Source organism: Anabrus simplex, chromosome 10, assembly GCF_040414725.1.
Source record: "Anabrus simplex isolate iqAnaSimp1 chromosome 10, ASM4041472v1, whole genome shotgun sequence".
NCBI lineage: Eukaryota > Metazoa > Arthropoda > Insecta > Orthoptera > Tettigoniidae > Anabrus > Anabrus simplex.
The window spans coordinates 33,276,127-33,294,324 of NC_090274.1; the positions used below are offsets into that span (position 1 = coordinate 33,276,127).

General features: G+C 39.2%; 1 protein-coding gene across 2 annotated transcripts in view; it reads right to left on the reverse strand.

Annotated features, from left to right (window-relative positions):
• Positions 1-235: 235 nt before the first annotated feature.
• LOC136882384 (uncharacterized) overlaps positions 236-18,198 on the reverse strand; it is a 40,273-nt gene continuing 22,310 nt past the window's right edge. For both annotated transcript variants that reach the window (XM_067155011.2, XM_067155010.2), the window contains exons 5-7: positions 12,769-12,984; positions 5,533-5,632; positions 236-1,534 (exon numbers count right to left, since the gene is read on the reverse strand). In XM_067155011.2, coding sequence (XP_067011112.1) covers positions 1,413-1,534; positions 5,533-5,632; positions 12,769-12,984 — 438 coding nt within the window. In that variant the 3' untranslated portion in view covers positions 236-1,412. The remainder of the gene's footprint in view (positions 1,535-5,532; positions 5,633-12,768; positions 12,985-18,198) is intronic.

The window sequence follows — 18,198 nt, forward strand, 5'->3', positions numbered from 1 at the left end:
GCTCGCGTGTTTCGATGCCATTCTGTGGATTTGAGAAATGTTTTTGTACAGGCTGATAGAATGCCATTCTCTCTTCACTATTTCCCAAGATCCAGTGACGTTACACAGAGGCACATTAATTGTCAACGAGTTTTGTGTGTGCGGGCGCGGGGGGTGAAAAGAAGCAGCATGGTTGCTGTGGTAGCTGCCAGTGGTGTTCGTTACTGTTAGGTCGTGAATGCACGATGACTCTCAATTTAAGATATTACCAAAATTTATTAGGATCAACCTATTCAATACAATAGAATTTACAAAATTAGGACTTACATCCTATTAAATTAAAATTTGAAGGGACATGTTTCGCCCTTTAAAAGGGCATCATCAGCCTTTTTACACTCATACTTAAAGATAAAAATCAGGATTCTGATTGTCATGGTAAAAAATATAAAATGAGAATATAAGATTAGAGTGAAATTATACAATGTGAGAAATTGTTATGAGTTCTTAAATAATAATTTACAATTGAAACTTCATTTAAAATGTTTGTGAAGAAAAATTTTAAGTTGGTATGATATTACATTAGTAATTTAAAAAATGATTTTATAAATTAGACAAACTAGGAAATAGGCCTTACAACAGAAGACACCAAAAATAAGATAAAATTGAATACAAAACTCAAGAATACAAACCTCCGCTTTACCCTTACACAAAACAAACCAACAACACGCACATTTTCAACTGAGGAAAGGGCACGAAGATCGGAGCGTCTGAAGAAGTACTGGGAGGACCGCAAAGCCCGAACAATCCCTTCAAAGAGACCTGAACGACGGACTGACTAAAGTGATCCTATGTGGTCATAAAAGAAGAAGAAGAAGAAGAAGACAAACTAGGCCTTAACCACATAATAACAAGAAGGTCTATGGCTAAAGTTGCCGTATCAAAGTTCGAGTGAAGTATGAGTGTAAAAAGGCTGATGATGCCCTTTTAAAGTGCGAAACATGTCCCTTCAAATTTTAATTTAATAGGATGTAAGTCCTAATTTTGTAAATTCTATTGTATTGAATAGGTTGATCCTAATAAATTTTGGTAATATCTTGAATTGATGTACATTTCAATACGGACCAAATATGAAATTTGACTCTCAATTTTTCACATGAGATTCTGAGAGAGAAAAAAAAAAACGTTGTCTTGGATTTGGAGAAATATGGTACTTGTGAAGAACTTGAACAAGATGAAACTCAATGCAGGATGAGTTCAGCAAGGGATTATTACATCATACAATAGCCTGCTCAGCATATAGGTGAGTGGTACTACTAGTACTGGCCAAAAACTAGTAGTAAGAGAACTATTTATGAGGAACATCCATCACAGAGTGAAGTATCAAACTATACAGAGAAGAAAATTCCTAGATAAACTAAATATCAAGAAATGTTTCATAATTTCTGCTCCCACAAAATAGGCAGCTGATCAAGTGAGGGTTCTTCTCCTTCCTTAAAGGTCTCTTTTAAGGGTGGCGAGACCTGCCAGGGCCTGGTGGCAAGACGAGCATCATCTCCTGGAACAAAATAAGTTACAAGATTATAAGCAACTGCAAATATACCTCAACAATGTTGTGAGATGGACTACAGGTATGATAATAAACGGGGTGAAAAGTCAGGTTGAAAGTTTCACCACAAGAAAAAGTCCTCTCAGTTTTAATTACTACGTTGATGAGGTGGAAGTTTCTTACGGGGATCACTGTAATGGGGTAATCATATAAATAGAATTGTAAATAAAGGGTACAGATCTCTGCACATGGTTATGAGGGTGTTTAGGGATTGTAGTAAGGATGTAAAAGAGAGGGCATACAAGTCTCTCGTAAGACTCCAACTAGAGTATGGTTCCAGTGTATGGGACCCTCACCAGGATTACTTGATTCAAGAACTGGAAAACAATTCAAAGAAAAACAGCTCAATTTGTTCTGGGTGATTTCAGACAAAAGAAGTAGCATTACAAAAATGTTGCGAAGTTTGGGTTAGGAAGACTTGGGAGAAAGGGGACAAACTGCTCAATTAAGTGGTATGTTCTGAGCTGTCAGTGGAAAGATATTTTTGAATATAAGAGGAAAAACTGGCACAAATATTAATTTATAGGAAGAGGAGTTAGGGACTGCAATAATTTAGCAAAGGAAATGTTTGATAAATTCCCAAATTCTTCAAAATTATTTAAGAAAATACTAACAAACAACAATTGGGTAATCTGCCACCTGGGCAACTGCCCTAAATGCCGATCAAAGGTGACTGATGAAAATGGTACTGTACATTATTTTAATGTTACATGGGGAATAAACTCGATGAAAACTTTAGCTGGGGTTAAACAAAATGTGGACAATGTACAGGTGACACATAAAAATACTTGAAAAGTTCCATCAAAGATGTCTCATAAATATCTTGAAAATTAACTGGCAGGATAAATGCAAATGACCAGCAAACATCATGCTAGGAAACCATCCACTAGGAATTTTGGAAAATTTTGCATACCTTGGCAGTGTAATATCTCGAGATACACTAGCCACAAAGGCGATGGCAAATGGAGTGCAGAAGAGCTCTCACTTTTACCAGCAAGTACGAACACTCCCCTGGGATCCCAAAGTACGAACAAAATCAAAGCTGGTGATGTTCCATCAGTACTTCATACCTATTTTTTTTTTTTTTTTTTGCTAGTTATTTACGTCGCATCAACATAGATACGTCTTATGGCAACAATGGGACAGGAAAGGGCTAAGAGTGGGAAGGAAGCGGCCATGGCCTTAATTAAGGTACAGCCCCAGCATTTGCCTGGTGTAAAAATGGGAAACCACGGAAAACCACTTTCAGGGCTGCCGACAGTGGGGTTCGGACCTACTATCACCCGAATACTGGATACTGGCCGCACTTAAGCGACTGTAGCTATTGAGTACGGTGTACTTCATACCAATCTTAACCTATGGTATCGAAACCTGCACCCTCACTAAGAAGGTTGCAGGCATCTAAGATGAAGTTCCTGAGGTCCACATTAAAAAAAAAAACCAAACTGGACAAATTAAGGAATTTATTTATTATTTATTTAGCGAATGATGAATGCAATATTATATACAATATATACAACTAACATCTCAAGTTCATAACTAAAGTTCCATGTCAAAATTTAATAGCCAGAGAAGAGCTTCATTCGAGACACAGTTTAAGTCCTCTATAGAGCCTCTGTAACCACGCAAAGGAATGATGTGGTTAGGAAGGAAGCTGGGATTGTTACATCATTGTTAGACCGGATCAGCATGCTCAGACTGAGGTGGTTTGGGCATGTGATGAGGATGGATCCAACTTGGAGAGACATGTGGCAGGGAAGCGGATGGTGGGAAGACCAAGAACCCACTGGATAGACATCATAAAGATGGACACTGTAGATCGAGGAAGGACACTGGAGGACGTCTTTAACAACAGAATGTGTCTCAATAAGACAGAGTGAAGAGGTTCACCAACAGTACCCGGGAAAATGGAACTGTTAAAATGATGATGAAACACTTCATTTCTCAATTCACGTCAACAGCGCATGTTTACGTTGCAAGTTGTGTACTCTCTCAACATGCAGGCCATGCTTTTATGTATAAAGTAGTGGAATTTTTGCTTTGCCCTTATATGGATGCGAGATGTGGACAATGTACAGGTGACACATAAAAATACTTGAAAAGTTCCATCAAAGATGTCTCATAAATTAACTGGCAGGATAAATGCATGAATATCAATTTTGGAGAAGTTTATGAGTACTACAGTGCAAAGAAACTGTGGAATAGCTATGCAGTTTAATAATAAAGGTAGATAGTCTGTTCAATATACTGTATCTTGGAAGCCATCTCTTTGCAAAAGACAATATTGATGTAGAAGTTCATTGCCATCTTAAATGTGCTGGTACAGTTTTTAGGAGACTGTCAAAGAGTCTTCAATATTCATGACAATAGTGGCTCTAACAATGCATGTTGTACACATACATGTTGTAGAATCAGCCCTCTTATATGGTTGCGAGATGTGGACAGTGTACAGGTGACACATAAAATACTTGTCTCTGAAACATCTTGAAAATTAACTGGCAGGATAAACGCATGAATATCAACGTTCTGGAGGAAGCTGAAAATATGAGTAAAGAGGTGATTTTAGCCGAACAACAGCTACAATGGGTTTGAATGCCCAATCATCGTATCCCAAAACAAGTAGCCTACTTTACTCTGAATTAAGGAAGGGTCACTGCCGTATTGGAGACCAGAGAAAGAGTTATGAAGACTGCATCAAAGACACGTTGAAGAAATATAACATCGATACTGACAACTGGGAAGTGCGGGCTCTGGAACTTTCGGCCTTGTGAAACACGTTCCATCAAGGAGTAGTGGTTTTAGAAGAACAGAGACTTCTTATTGTATTGGAACAGCACACTTGGAGAAAACCCAGAGTTGTCTTGAGGAGAAATGGCTAACTACTAGCAGCTTCCTCAACATATGTTTGTCACCATTGTAGCAGAGTATGTAGCTTACGGATTGGACTGAACAGGCGTCTGAAGACACATCAATGAGTAGGAAGTCTAGGAAGACTATCATACTTGCTTGCGAGTGATTTCCATTGATCATGATGATATTAACCTCCCAAAGTTTGACCAAATCTGGTGAACTCATAGCTGTGATCCCCCCTTAGTCAGTATTCTTCTAATATTTTTCCAGACATATGAAGTGCCTCTAGTAAGTAGACCATGGACAAAGAATGCCAAAACAGTGGAATTACAAATGACAGGAAAGAGTGGTCAGAGGGGACTGGGATTACAATAAATTAACTTGGTTTCGAAGAGCATGGTGATGGAATGAGAAGTGGTGGACAGAGAGAGCAAATGGAGAGGAAACAAATTGATCCTTACCCTTGATACTGATGAAAATGACTTCCTTCATGGTAATACCTGAATGAATTAGTATAGTGGTAATATTAAAAGACTGGGCAGTTGGTCGTGCAGCTAGGAGTGCACAGCAGAGAGCTCGCATCTGGGAGATAGTGGGTTCGAACCCCACTGTCAGAAGCCCTGAAGATGGTTTTCTGTGGTTTCCCATTTTCACACCAGGCAAATGCTGGGGCTATACCTTAATTAAGGCTACGGCCACTTCCTTCCCATTCCCAGGCCTTCCCTGTCCGTTCGTCGCCATAAGACCTATCGGTGTTGGTGCGACTTAAAGCAAATAGCAAATATTAAAAGAAGTGTCCTGAGAGCTAACGCAGAGCCTACTGTGGTGCCGTTGAGTGGTGTTACCACAATCAAGCATTTCTTTCTCCTTCTCACTCTTGTGTTCATGTGTTGTACTCTGTTGTAGCATGCGACAAGATCTAAATGAAAAGTGAAAGATTTGGCAACTCCAAGCATCTCCAGGCGGGCAGCAGGACCGTCTCCATGGTGATCGCAGTGGGTCCGCCCACATTTCCAGGGCAATCATACCCCTACTTCCTTCTGTCCAACTTCTTTAAATATTATGATTATAACGATCCTAAAAAGTTCTGTACTTACCTAGCCATCGTGTGGCAAGCACTCTGCGGTGTGAACACATGGAGCTGTTTCCTGCAGCGCCATGTACGGTCTTCATATGGAACACCACACAGTCTCCTGGCTGTAACACACAATAAGCACAATGACACGTTAGTGTGGAAAGAGGGAGCAGCAGAAAGATGATACAAGGACAAACATGTGTTGTAACTACAAAGACGCACACATGAAATGCTGTCAATTGTGCACAGTTTTATTTACAAGATATATACACACACAAACACAATAATAACTGCCCTTTTGAAGAAAACACTGCTACGAAGGATAAGAAGAAGACTGCAACACTTGCATGTCAACCAACTACCAACCCAACAAAGTTCAATACTTGACTAACGACTTCCACTACAAGTCTCACTAAACAACTCAACTCAACTCAACTCCCAAGACTGCCTCTTCGGTGAATAGTCCTGTACTATCAACATAGATGAACAATGCATGACAGTGATCTTACTGTCCTTCAAAATAGTCCTCTCCCATAACTATGCACTGATGAGATCGGCGATACATGTCCTGGAAACTTTGCAAGAAGGCTTCCTTTGGGATGGTGTTCAAAAGCCTCATCACATTTCGCTGGATGTCAGGAATATTTCAAATCTCTTTCCTTTCAAAGCGAGTTTGAGTCGTGGGAATAGGAAGAAGCCTGGACGATTGAGATCTGGCGAGTATTGGGGATGTTCAAGTTGCACCACCCCCTTTCTTGCCATGAACTGTTTGATGATATTGGCTGTGTGTGGGCGAGCGTTGTCATGGACCAAAAACCATGAACATTGTGTGCATACTGCGGTCGTACCCTGCATAGATGTTTCATGAAACGGGTCAAAATTTCAATATACCGTGCAGCATTCAATGTCGTTCCCTCAGGTAGAAATTCCTTGTGGATAATGCCTTGACTATCGAAAAAGGTGATGAGCATCGTTTGATGCGTGACTTTTCGGCTCTGACCTTTTTTTGACGAGGGGATCCCGGAGAATGCCATTCCATGCTTTGCCATTTCGTTTCAGAGTCGTACCTGAGACACCAGGTTTCATCCTCAGTGACGATACAGTTCAAGAAATTTGGTGTCGCATCCACAGTTTTGACAAAATCCTGTGAAGCCTCTAAACGTGCCTGCTTCTGATCGTCAGTCAAGTGATGTGGCACAAGACGAGAACACGTTTTCTTCTCCCCTAACTTCTGGGTAACGCTTTGTCGCACGGATTCACGGTTAATCTGCAGTTCATCTGCTATCATGCGCACAGTTAATCGCCGATCGTTTGTGATTAATGTCCTCACCTTCTCAATGTTTTCGTCACTGACGGCGGTCGCCGGTCTTACGCTACGGGGGTTGTCAGAAACACTTTCCCAGCCTCCTTGAAAACGGGCGAACCACTCGTACACATACTTCAAGGACAGTGCTTGATCTTCATAAACACATACCAGCATCGCATGCATTTCTTTTGGTGTCTTGCCAAGCTTAAAACAAAACTGTACATTGATCTTTTGGTTGTTCATGTTCCTGTTTGCAGTTCAGAACCAACGCACTAAACATGCACTGTGTCAAACAGGTCTTACACGGCACACACACGATGCTCAACTGAACAACGTTGGGAGCAGGTGGTCAAAACCTGCTACTATGCAGGTGCAGCGTTGTGTGTCGCCAGTGTTGCCGAATCAAGCACGCTGACTTCATTCACCGAACTTTATTTTCACAGGTTGTACATTGGCTGGCCAGGCTTGCAGAAGAATATGACATAACATGTTTTCTCATAATTGTGAGAGTCTCCAATAGCCTACTTGCAATGAAAGGAATTTTCTACACAATTCCTGTGGCAAGATGCATTGTTCTGCACTATTACAGTGTGCTGCACAACTTTATGCTGGATTTATACATCATATTTACAGGTATTAATAAATTATATACTATTAATTACATGTTCTTACATAAATAAACTTATATTAATATACATACAGCAGATATTTCATGACATAACCTCACAAATAATATGATCACAATTTATACTAATTTATACTAAGTAAAGTCCGTACATAACTACGTAAATAATAATAATAATAATAATAATAATAATAATAATAATAATAATAATAATAATAATAATAATAATAATAATAATAATAATAATAATAATAATAATAATAATAATAATAATAATAATAATAATAATAATAATAATAATAATACCGTAAAGTGGGGTGACTTTGAACATTTTAAAATTATTTTTGTAAATAAAACCAAAACTTCTCAAGATATTGACAATAGACTTTTTGGGAAGTTGCAAGAGGTGTTACTGAATGTGACAAAGCAAACTATATATTTTTATCCCCCCCACTTTTTTTATTTTAAAATATTTTTGACTGTTCAATTTCACCCCATGGTTCGGGGTCACTTTGAACATAGAGACATTTGTCTACTCTGTGGAAGTCATACCAAGTACTGGTCAATGACACCCCTATCATATGAAAGAGCATAGTATTTTGTATATAAATGTAGTTTTGAAAGTAACTTATTTTAAAAATTTGAGTATTATTTATGAGTTTTCTTTAACGACCTCAAATCTTTTCATACAATTATGGATAAATTTTGCTAATAATGGAAATGAGTGCTAACCTACTTATGAAATAAGAAAATTATATAAAAACAGGCCTTTTGAAAACAAATTGAATGACTTTAATCATAACAAACCATCAGCCATCACTGAACAGCTGATCTGTCAGTGTCAAAGGACATCGGAACTGCTGTTCAAAGCTTGGTTCAAAGTCGCCCCTTAAAAGACAAGTCTTCATATTTTATTTTTTTACGTCACCAAAGAATAAATATAAAATGTTTTGCTTTCTGTAAATGTCCATTTAAGATGTTTACCTTGCCCACAAAGACTCGTTTTGAATTCTGAAACATAAAATACTTCTAATATTAGGCAAATGTATTTGAGGTTAGAAAAAAGAACGACATTTCCAGAATGTATATTATTTTCTGGAGTTGGTATACTACGTTATTTCATATCGATTGTTAAATCATCTGAAAGTATAGATTATTGGCGATTTTTAACACTTGTAACTACAGTTACTTGTCTACACAGTAGAGCGCAGCATTAAATTTAGAAAAACGCTAAGTTACTGTTCAAAGTCACCTCGCCGTTCAAAGTCACCCCACTTTACGGTAATAATAATAATAATAATAATGCTCGATATTGCCATTATTTACCTATAGGTTAGTGAATTGTTTCAAAGTTATATTACTCCATTACACTTGTATCACATGTAACCCATATCTTAATACACAGGCATCTTCAAATAGATGGACTCTTTCCTCATCAAACCCAGTTTTTCTACACCCATTTCTTCAAACTCCTAAAGGCTGGGCTGGGATCAGACCTGCCATCTTTCACACATAATCAGTAGCAGCGATTGGGAATTACAAGTGCAGGAGCAAAAAGATATACAGACAACAAACAGTATCCCTGGGTTTATACGCATCAAAACTGAAGAAGAAAAGCTACAAAATGGTAAGTTTTTATGCTCGACAGAGAGGCAATTTAAGTGTGGTAATAATTGATTTTGAAGATTTTGATTCAATACTATACAATGAAACTTTCACCAAAGGAACAATATTAACACATTTATTACAAATAAATAGAAATGTGGTGTGATTATACAATTCCTCACAGCACATACAAAATGTCCACTACTTTATTTATTTAGCATATGGCTTATACAGACAATATCAGTAATATATATACATATTTACAGCTGAGAAACAAATTAATTTGTGCTTCACAATTGAATATCAAGTTTTTCAATCCAACGTACAGCTTCTGGAGATACCAGCAGGAAGTTATCTTCGTCACCGTGATACACTCGAATCTTTCATTCCCTGACGATATGATGAATAGTCTGGTGTGGAGCTCCGCAGTCACAGTCTGGATTAGGTAGTTTTTTCCACTTATGGAGAGCGGCTCTGCACCGGCCATGTCCTGTTCTGATTCTATTCAGGACAGTCCAGGTCTTGCATGGTAGGTGGGATCCACTTGGAAGTTCGGGACCTGAGAAGAAGGTATGAAGGCGCACATCTGCTGCTGCTTCCCATCTACTTTTCCACTCATCAAGAGATTTAAAATCCTTAAAATCCATGTTAGCAGCATCACACAGAGTTGGATGGCGTGATTTCAGTCTATTAAGATTCAGAAGTGGCAGGTCACTATACATGGGTAAACTAGGATTTCTTGAGATCTTGTGGAATTCCTTCATAAGGGCATTAGATCGGCGTAGATCAGGTGGCATTACACCAGTTAGCAGTGAAAGCCAATAAACTGGAGTAGATGTGATTGCGCCAGATATGATGCGCATTGTGGTATTAAGCTGGGTTGTCCACTACTTGATGTGGTGCTATAGAAATCGGTTAGCCGGGACGAACGGTATTTTCTGTGTATTTCTGCAAATAATTCTTTAAATAATTAAAGAAATTAAAGCAAAGAATTAGCTGATAAGACAACAGGACTTGTACAATTGTTTTTTTTAATCATTCCTATAATTCCTTATGCTTTGTTGATGCCGTATGTTCCACAAAGAGAACAGGAATTAAGTTAATAATTCCCAGTTTCAGCTGGCTAAAATGGAATAAAAACGTAATATTTTCTTCAGAAAGTAGGGGGGCGAGTGCCCCCCTGGACCCTCCGAATCGCTGCTACTGCACATAATCAGCATTGTTCACACATTCCATATAACCATATACTATCCTTTTGTATTAATTCATTTCTGCATTTCATTCCAGCCTTTCTGAAAAAAAAAAAAAAAATCCTTTACAAAAAGCTAATGATCATGAATACGTCTTTCAATGAATGAAACTCAAATACTGAACAGCAACTCTACGTCAAAGGAACATAACTTGTAGCCTTAGACGACTAATGTGACATCACTTCCGTCACACATTTTGTCGTGTAATACAAATTTTCGGGTGATTTCCAGCCGTAAGACATATTCATGTCAAAATTAACAGTTCTCATGACATAACTTGATTTGAAAAAATACCAAGCTCGATAGCTGCAGTCGCTTAAGTGTGGCCAGTATCCAGTATTCGGGAGATAGTAGGTTCGAACCCCACTGTCGGCAGCCCTGAAAATGGTTTTTCCGTGGTTTCCCATTTTTAACACCAGGCAAATGCTGGGGCTGTACCTTAATTAAGGCCACGGCCGCTTCCTTCCCACTCCTAGCCCTTTCCTGTCCCATCATCGCCATAAGACCTATCCCAAGGAAAGCAGCACAGATTGTTCTGGGTGATTTTTCAAAAAGAAAGTAATATTACAAAAATATTGTAAATTTTGGGCTGGAAAGACTTGAGCGTAAGGAGACGAGCTGCTTGACTAAGTGGTATGTTCCGAGCTGTCAGCGGAGAAATGGCGTAGAATGACATTAGTAGACGACTAAGTTTGAGAGGTGTCTTTAAAAGTAGGAAAGATCACAATATGAAGATAAAGTTGGAATTCAAGAGGACAAATTGGGGCAAGTATTCATTTATAGGAAAAGGAGTTAGAGACTGAAATAATTGACCAAGGGAGATGTTCAATAAATTTCTAAATTCTTTGAAATCATTTTAAGAAAAACACTAGATAAACAACATTGTTAGGGAATCTGCCACCCAGGCGACAGTCCTAAATGCAGATCAGGGGAGATGATTAATTGATAACATAAATTTTCATTAATTGGGAAGGGCATCAACGAGTGGAACAGTTTGCTAGGGGGAGTGTTTGATCCTTTTCCAAAATCTGAACAGATATTCAAGAAAAGAATAAACAGCAACAAAGAAAAGAAATGTTAAAGGGCATTCGACCTGTGCAGGTTATTGTAAATTAAGAATTTTTGTGAACTGTAAATAAATTAATTCCATCCCCTGGTCTATGGAGTTTGGACAGCCGAAGTAGGGGACTGCCTGTAGGCGTGAAGTACAGTAGGGACTTTGAGGGCCCTGGGACCACAACGGTAGCTGTGAAGGCCCTTCAGGAACTCTGAAAAGTAGTGGCAAAAGGGGCTCTGGTTAAGAGGCACCTTGTTAACTACCAAAATGGTTTGAAAAAATGCAACGTAAATTTTAATCTTCTAGTAGTTGTACAGCATTATTTGAAGTAATTCCAAATACTGTATATAAGTTGATTATGTTTGTAAGTACAGAAGATATTATGAGTAAAATTTTGTAAATAATTTAAATTAATTATGGATGAGCTGTGTGTTTAATAGAAAAATCATTAGTGTAAATTGTATAATACCATATTTTAGGAAAATGTCTTCTTCTTTTGTTAATTTGAAATTTAGTGCTTGATAATAATGTATTTTTGTTTATCATTTACCACCGATGTGGACACCTCATTTGCAAATAAAGTGATTCATGAACAAAGCCACAGGAAAAATTACAATAATTCAGGAGGTCAAGACTCAGAGTACAACTTGTAGGAAGATTCTACCAGAGTGTGACAGACCTATTTTGTCCCGGTTTTGACATACGGAACAAAAAAACTGTTTGGAACTGCCAGAGAGGAGAGCAAAACATAGGGAATTGGAATGAAATTTCTGTGAAGTATGTTACAAAGAAGAATTGAATAAAGGATATAAACCAGACTGAGAATGAAGAAACTACAGGGAAGAAGAAGAAGAAGAAGAAGAAGAAGAAGAAGAAGAAGAAGAAGAAGAAGAAGAAGAAGAAGAAGAAGAAGAAGAAGAAGAAGAAGAAGAAGAAGGGGTTGGATGAGAACTAGAGTTGACCAAGAGAAGTCAGATAGGACAGATGAAAGTCAAGAGCCTGCACAAAAACGTGGAAGCAACATCAGACTTGTCTGGATGTTGTGGTTGCAAAGAATGCTTCATAAATTTGTGATGCCAAGCCGAGTGGCTCAGACGGTGAGGCGCTGGCCTTCTGACCCCGACTTGGCACATTCGATCCTAGCTCAGTCCCGTGGTATTTGAAGGTGGTCAAATACATCAGCCTTGTGTCGGTAGATTTACTGGCACGCAAAAGAACTCATGCAGGACTCATTTCTGGCACCTCGGCGTCTCCAAAAACCATAAAAGTACTTAGTGGGATGTAAATTAAATAACATTATTAACATTATAATTATTATAAGTTTGTGAAACTTGTTTTAGTTACAACAGATCTAAAAAATAAACTTTCAAAGTTTAGAAGATTCCAGCAGGAAAAATACATACTCGCTAACTTACATCAACAGCCCACTCCAATATCTGGTGCTTGGTGTCCATTTCTTCATCAGACAGGGTCTCATAATCATCTTTGTTGTCAGGGTTCATCAGGTCATAGTCCTCACTAGTAGCAAACAGGCGAGGTTTGAACAGGCGACCCCAGCGGTGGGAACCCTTCACCAGCCTCAAAGAGGAGCTAAGAGAGATGGGGTCCACCGGCATCCACACAGAACAAACCTGTAGGAACATAAAAAGAGTGTCATAACACAAGTCTATACTCCATAGTGGTTTTCTAAAAATTATTTTATGTCCACACTGGAGCACTTTAATAAATCCATATACATTTAAGTCTTAAGAGTATTAGCTACAAATTTGGCTTATGTTTCATGTTCTGCTCCCAGAACTTCTTCATACCTTCCGACCTGGCTGCCCTTTCTTCGTCAGTTATAGTGTACTGTTTGCGTGTAAAATTTTTTGGTTTAAGTCTCAAGTCTCTATTTCTCAAGATCCTCTTCTCTTCTTGGTCTTCAATTTGCTGCATTGTCAAGTCTAACTCATCTAAATCATCTTGATCTTCTTTGAACCAATTATTCTTGGTTTTACTTTTCCAAAAGTAGTTTAAAAGGTGTTTCAGTACCATGGTTTCTGGTAGTCTTGATATGTGACAGGAAAATGCAACCCTCCTTTTCCACATAGTGTCTATTATTGACTCAGTTTCCTGCATATAGTGTAATATAAATATTGAAAAGAAACAAACCAGTCAGAAATCAAAATGTGTGGGGTGTACAAGAGTCAAGTGTTTCTATGAATGTTTACGAGGTGATATTGCTTTCCCTTTGAGAGATAGTAATGTCCTGCATGGGTACAGGTCAGGATTGTGATATTCTTGATGATATTTTAGGTGATATATACTATTAAATACACATGCAAGTCATTGAGCAGTGAAGAATGGTGGCCATTACAAAGGCAATGAGGAAAAGAATGTATGGCAAAGAGATTTTTTTACAAGTTGCTTTATGTCGCACCAACACAGATAGGTATTATGGCGACAGTGAAGTTCGAACCCACTATCTACTGAATGCAAGCTAAACACATGGCAAACTCGCTTGGTAAAAAGATCATCAAGAAATAAAGGGTGTATCCGAGAATAAAGAGTATATATGAAGGAGCAAGGTCCATCTTTAGAAAAGTACTGAAAAAGTTGCCAATAAGTGCTTACATTGAAAATCGCTACCATTTAATATTCCAAAAGAGTAGGGACTTTCTAATAACTATGACATTATGAGAAATTAAAACAAGACCTGCCATTGATCCACGGCACATGATTATATGTCCAATAAACCATTTTCTCTTCCTTCTGCAGTCCAGCTCCGTGGCTAAATGGTTAGCATGCTGGTCTTTGGTCACAGGGGTCCCGGCAGGGTCGGGAATTTTAACCACCATTGGTTAATTCCACTGGCACGGGGCTGGGTGTGTGTGTCGTTTTCATTATCATTTCATCCTTATCACAATGCGCAGATCGCCTACAGGCGTCAAATCAAAAGACCTGTACCTGGCGAGCCAAACTTGTCGTCGGACATTCCCAGCACTAAGAGCCATACGCCATTTCATTCTTCCTTGTGCAGTTTTTTCATCCACCAAAATGGCATTGTTCTTGAGTGCAGGGATTTCCAATTTGTAAGAGCAGATCAGATGTATGGCTTTTCAGGCATTTGCTCTAATAACCAGCGTTTCATCTTAGGTCTGACACTAGACTCATCAGAGTGGGATGTGTCAGACCCTAGCCTCAGTGGGTAGAGACTGACACATCCCACTCTGATGAGTCTAGTGTCAGACCTAAGATGAAACACTGGTTAATAGAGCAAACGCCTGAAAAGCCATACATCTGATCTGTTTTTGACATGCTCTATTGGTGAAAAATATCTAATTCCCTCCATGGGATCTTAGAATTTTCAATTTGTAAGAGCTCGAGGGCCATGTTGGAAACCTCAGGCATGTTCGCGGGCCACACTTTAATAATAGGCCAATTTTCATAAAATTCCACAAATAGAAGAGAAACAGAATCGAAATTAAGGTTTAATAATTTTAATTGCTTAAAACACTATTTTACAATTGCATAAAAAATGAAAAATAAACACTATTGAATTTTGAAGAAGAGCGCACAACAATGTCAGTTCATTTGAATTAATATTTGGCAAATGGCAAAAAATAAATTTAAAAAAAAAGAAAGAAAAATTACCAAAAGACAAACTGAAATTAATAATGCAGTCAAAACAAAACTTAAAAAAAGGACAATTTCGTGGGAGAAGTGTGAAGGGAACAAGATATACAGTTGTAAGAGCCTAAAATCCCAGCAATGTACTTGCAGGAGTACATCCCTGAAAATATCTTTGAGTGTGCAGTGCTGTGTAGCAGCCAGTACTACCAATGGTGGTGGTGGTGGTGGTGGTGGTGATTATTGTTTTAAGAGGAAGTACAACTAGGTAACCATCCTCTATATAACTCTCTCTCTCTCTCTCTCTCTCTCTCTCTCTTAGTCCAACCCTTCGGAAGGGTGTAGTGGCATCATGCGACAATCTTTTTGGTGATTTTCCTCCAGGAGTCTCTGCTTTGGGCATGGTGACTTGCTTGCTGTAGGCTTATCCTGGTCAAGTTCTTGATCTGGTCCATCCATAGTAACGGCGCACGTCCTCTACGTCTTCGGCCCTCGACTTTTCCCTCTATGATAAGTATTTCCATTGCCTCCTGTCTTCTGGCAATATGACCAAAATATCTGAGTTGTTTCTGGTTGATAAGAGTCGATAGTCTTGTTCTGATGCCGAGCTATATAACACTAATCAGAGAGAAAAATGGAAGGGGTCTGACACTTCAAAAAATGAAGGTATCGGCCAAAGGAAGACAAGGGCCACGAAGGGTATAAAAATGAAAGACTCCCTAGCCCTCGCAAACCTAATAGCGTCGGGGTCGGAAAAGAACAAGAGTTGACCAAGAGAGGTCGGATAGGATAGATGAAGGTGAGGAGCCTGGCACAAGTAAGTGGAAGTAATGTCAGGACTCAGCTAAGGGCCCCGTGGTTGCCAACCCACACTCCAAAGTTCAGAGCCCCTGGGGCCCCTTTTAGTCACCTTTTTCGACAGGCAGGGGATACCGTGGGTGTTATTCTACCGCCCCCACCCACAGGGGGATACTACCAATGAGAGAAGAATTGCAACTGCTTCTTACACCAATAGCAATTGAAGCATTTCTTGGTATTCATTGCATGCTACGTTGCATAAAATGTCCACAATGAGGATGGCATGAAGTTCATGAATTGGTATGGATCCCATAGCCATTTTTATAACAGTTAAGACCTAGCAGTGGCAATTGTCAGGGCTCATCTTCCGCCGGAGTTCTGAGTTCAATTTTTTAAATAAAAAATAATCTATTCAGCCCAAGCGAATACTTAAAAATAGGAAATAACATTAAAGAATTAGTTCTTACTTGTGTCTATAAAGAGTATAAAAATGAATATTTGATTGAATGAGCTAAGAAATAGTTTTTGTAAATTTTCTTAACATTTCTTTAAATAATTTTTTAAGCCCTCACGGCCCACATGCAGCTGGTGGGCCACCATTTGGAAACCCTTGTTGTAGTGCAACATATTTTTGCACAACAGAACTAAAATAAGTACAAATACACTCCAATCTGGACCTAAAATTGTTAATAAGGTTATAAGTTGTCACTTCAAGTAATTCTTTATGCTAATTCTTCATGCTCGTGCCATCAAATTGTACAGGTGCATCAAAACTCAACAGCAAAACTTCAGGAATGGATTTCTCACATATCAGATGAAATGTTCAAAGTGACCACCACCTCCTCCCTGAAAACAGGCCCCCACTAAGTGCTAAAGACGATAAAAAATGCCTGCTGTAGTGAAATACTCGAATAAATGGGAAAAGTAATATCTGAGGATGTCAAGGTGCGTCTTGGAATGGGACGAGCTCCTCCTCTCAATCCTCTACTCTTGACAGGGCATGATCACTTTCATGATGACGGCCCCAAGTATTAACATCATAACCTTTTCCCTGTTCAAACATCATAACTACAGTTACAATTATATTTGTGCTATCTTTCTCCTAGGAGATGATGTTAAGACCTATTATTGCTGCTAACTTTGGGGCGCAGGAGATATGTTTTTATATACAGGGGAAAAAATACTGAAGTAATTATCATAACTCATTTTGGCTGTTTTTGGACTTATGCTGTTAATACTTGGAGCTTTGTAATTGATACATTGAGTGGCCAAAAGTCGTGGGAAGACACTGAATGTGATGTTAATGATGAGTTGCTCCTCTGCGATCCCTCAAAACGGCAGCAATACGACAAGGCATCGACTCTAAAAGGTGTTGGAATTGTTCTGGAAGGATCTGGACTCGCGTACCTTGCACAGCTATCCACAACTGGTCTTGTATAGTTGGTGTGGGGTACATGGAGCATACACCAGCATCAACAGCATCCCATGAATGCTTGATTGGATTAAGATTGGGATTGGGGGATCTGGAGGGCCAATCCATAGTCGTAACTTCACCGGAGTGTTCCTCCAACCACCTGCATGCCACCACAGAGCTGTGACATGGCGCATTGTCCTGCTGAAACATGGTATCTCCATCAGGGTACTCTAGGGTCAGAGAGGGATGCAGATGGTCTGAAAGAATGTCAATATAATGTGCACCTCTCAGAGCTCCCTGCAGCCAGACAATGGGGCCTAATTGCGACCACGAGAACACTGTCCAGACCAGAACTGAGCCACCTCCCGCCTGGACACAACCTTGTTGACAAGCAGGATCCATAGCTTCATGGGGCATACACCACACTCTCATTTGTCGATCACTTTAGTACAACTGGAACCGTGATTCACCGGACCATACCATACGCCGCCACTGTTCCATGGTCCATTGCCTATGTTTGTGGACCCTTGCACGTCATTGCACCAACCGCAGCAGTTTTAATGTGTAATTTGATTTCAATTTTGGATGTGTTGTCGGACTTCATAAATGTTTTAAATTTGGACTGTAAATTGAGACATACCAGATTGTTTACTTTGTTATTGGTTGTATGTGAGCGTATATTTTTCCAGTCAGATAGTGGCTGAAGATGACCCAGTGTATATGGGGTAGAAACTAGTGCCAATTATATAGGACATCATACAAGTTAATAGCACTGAATAGGTGGACCCTTCTCTACCCTTTGATAGTAAGAAAACGTCTGGCCAACCAAAAAAACATCAAAAAGTCCAGCTTCCAGCGCTGCTGTGTTGCAACATTGTAGTAGGTCAAGTCAAAAATCTGTGAATCAGGGTGCACGTCGAAAGCAGCGTAAGCCCATCAACTGTACAACAAATTCTGAAGGCTGCAAAGCGGAAAGTGTACATTCCAAGATCGCTGCACGCTATGAACGAGGACAACCCGGATC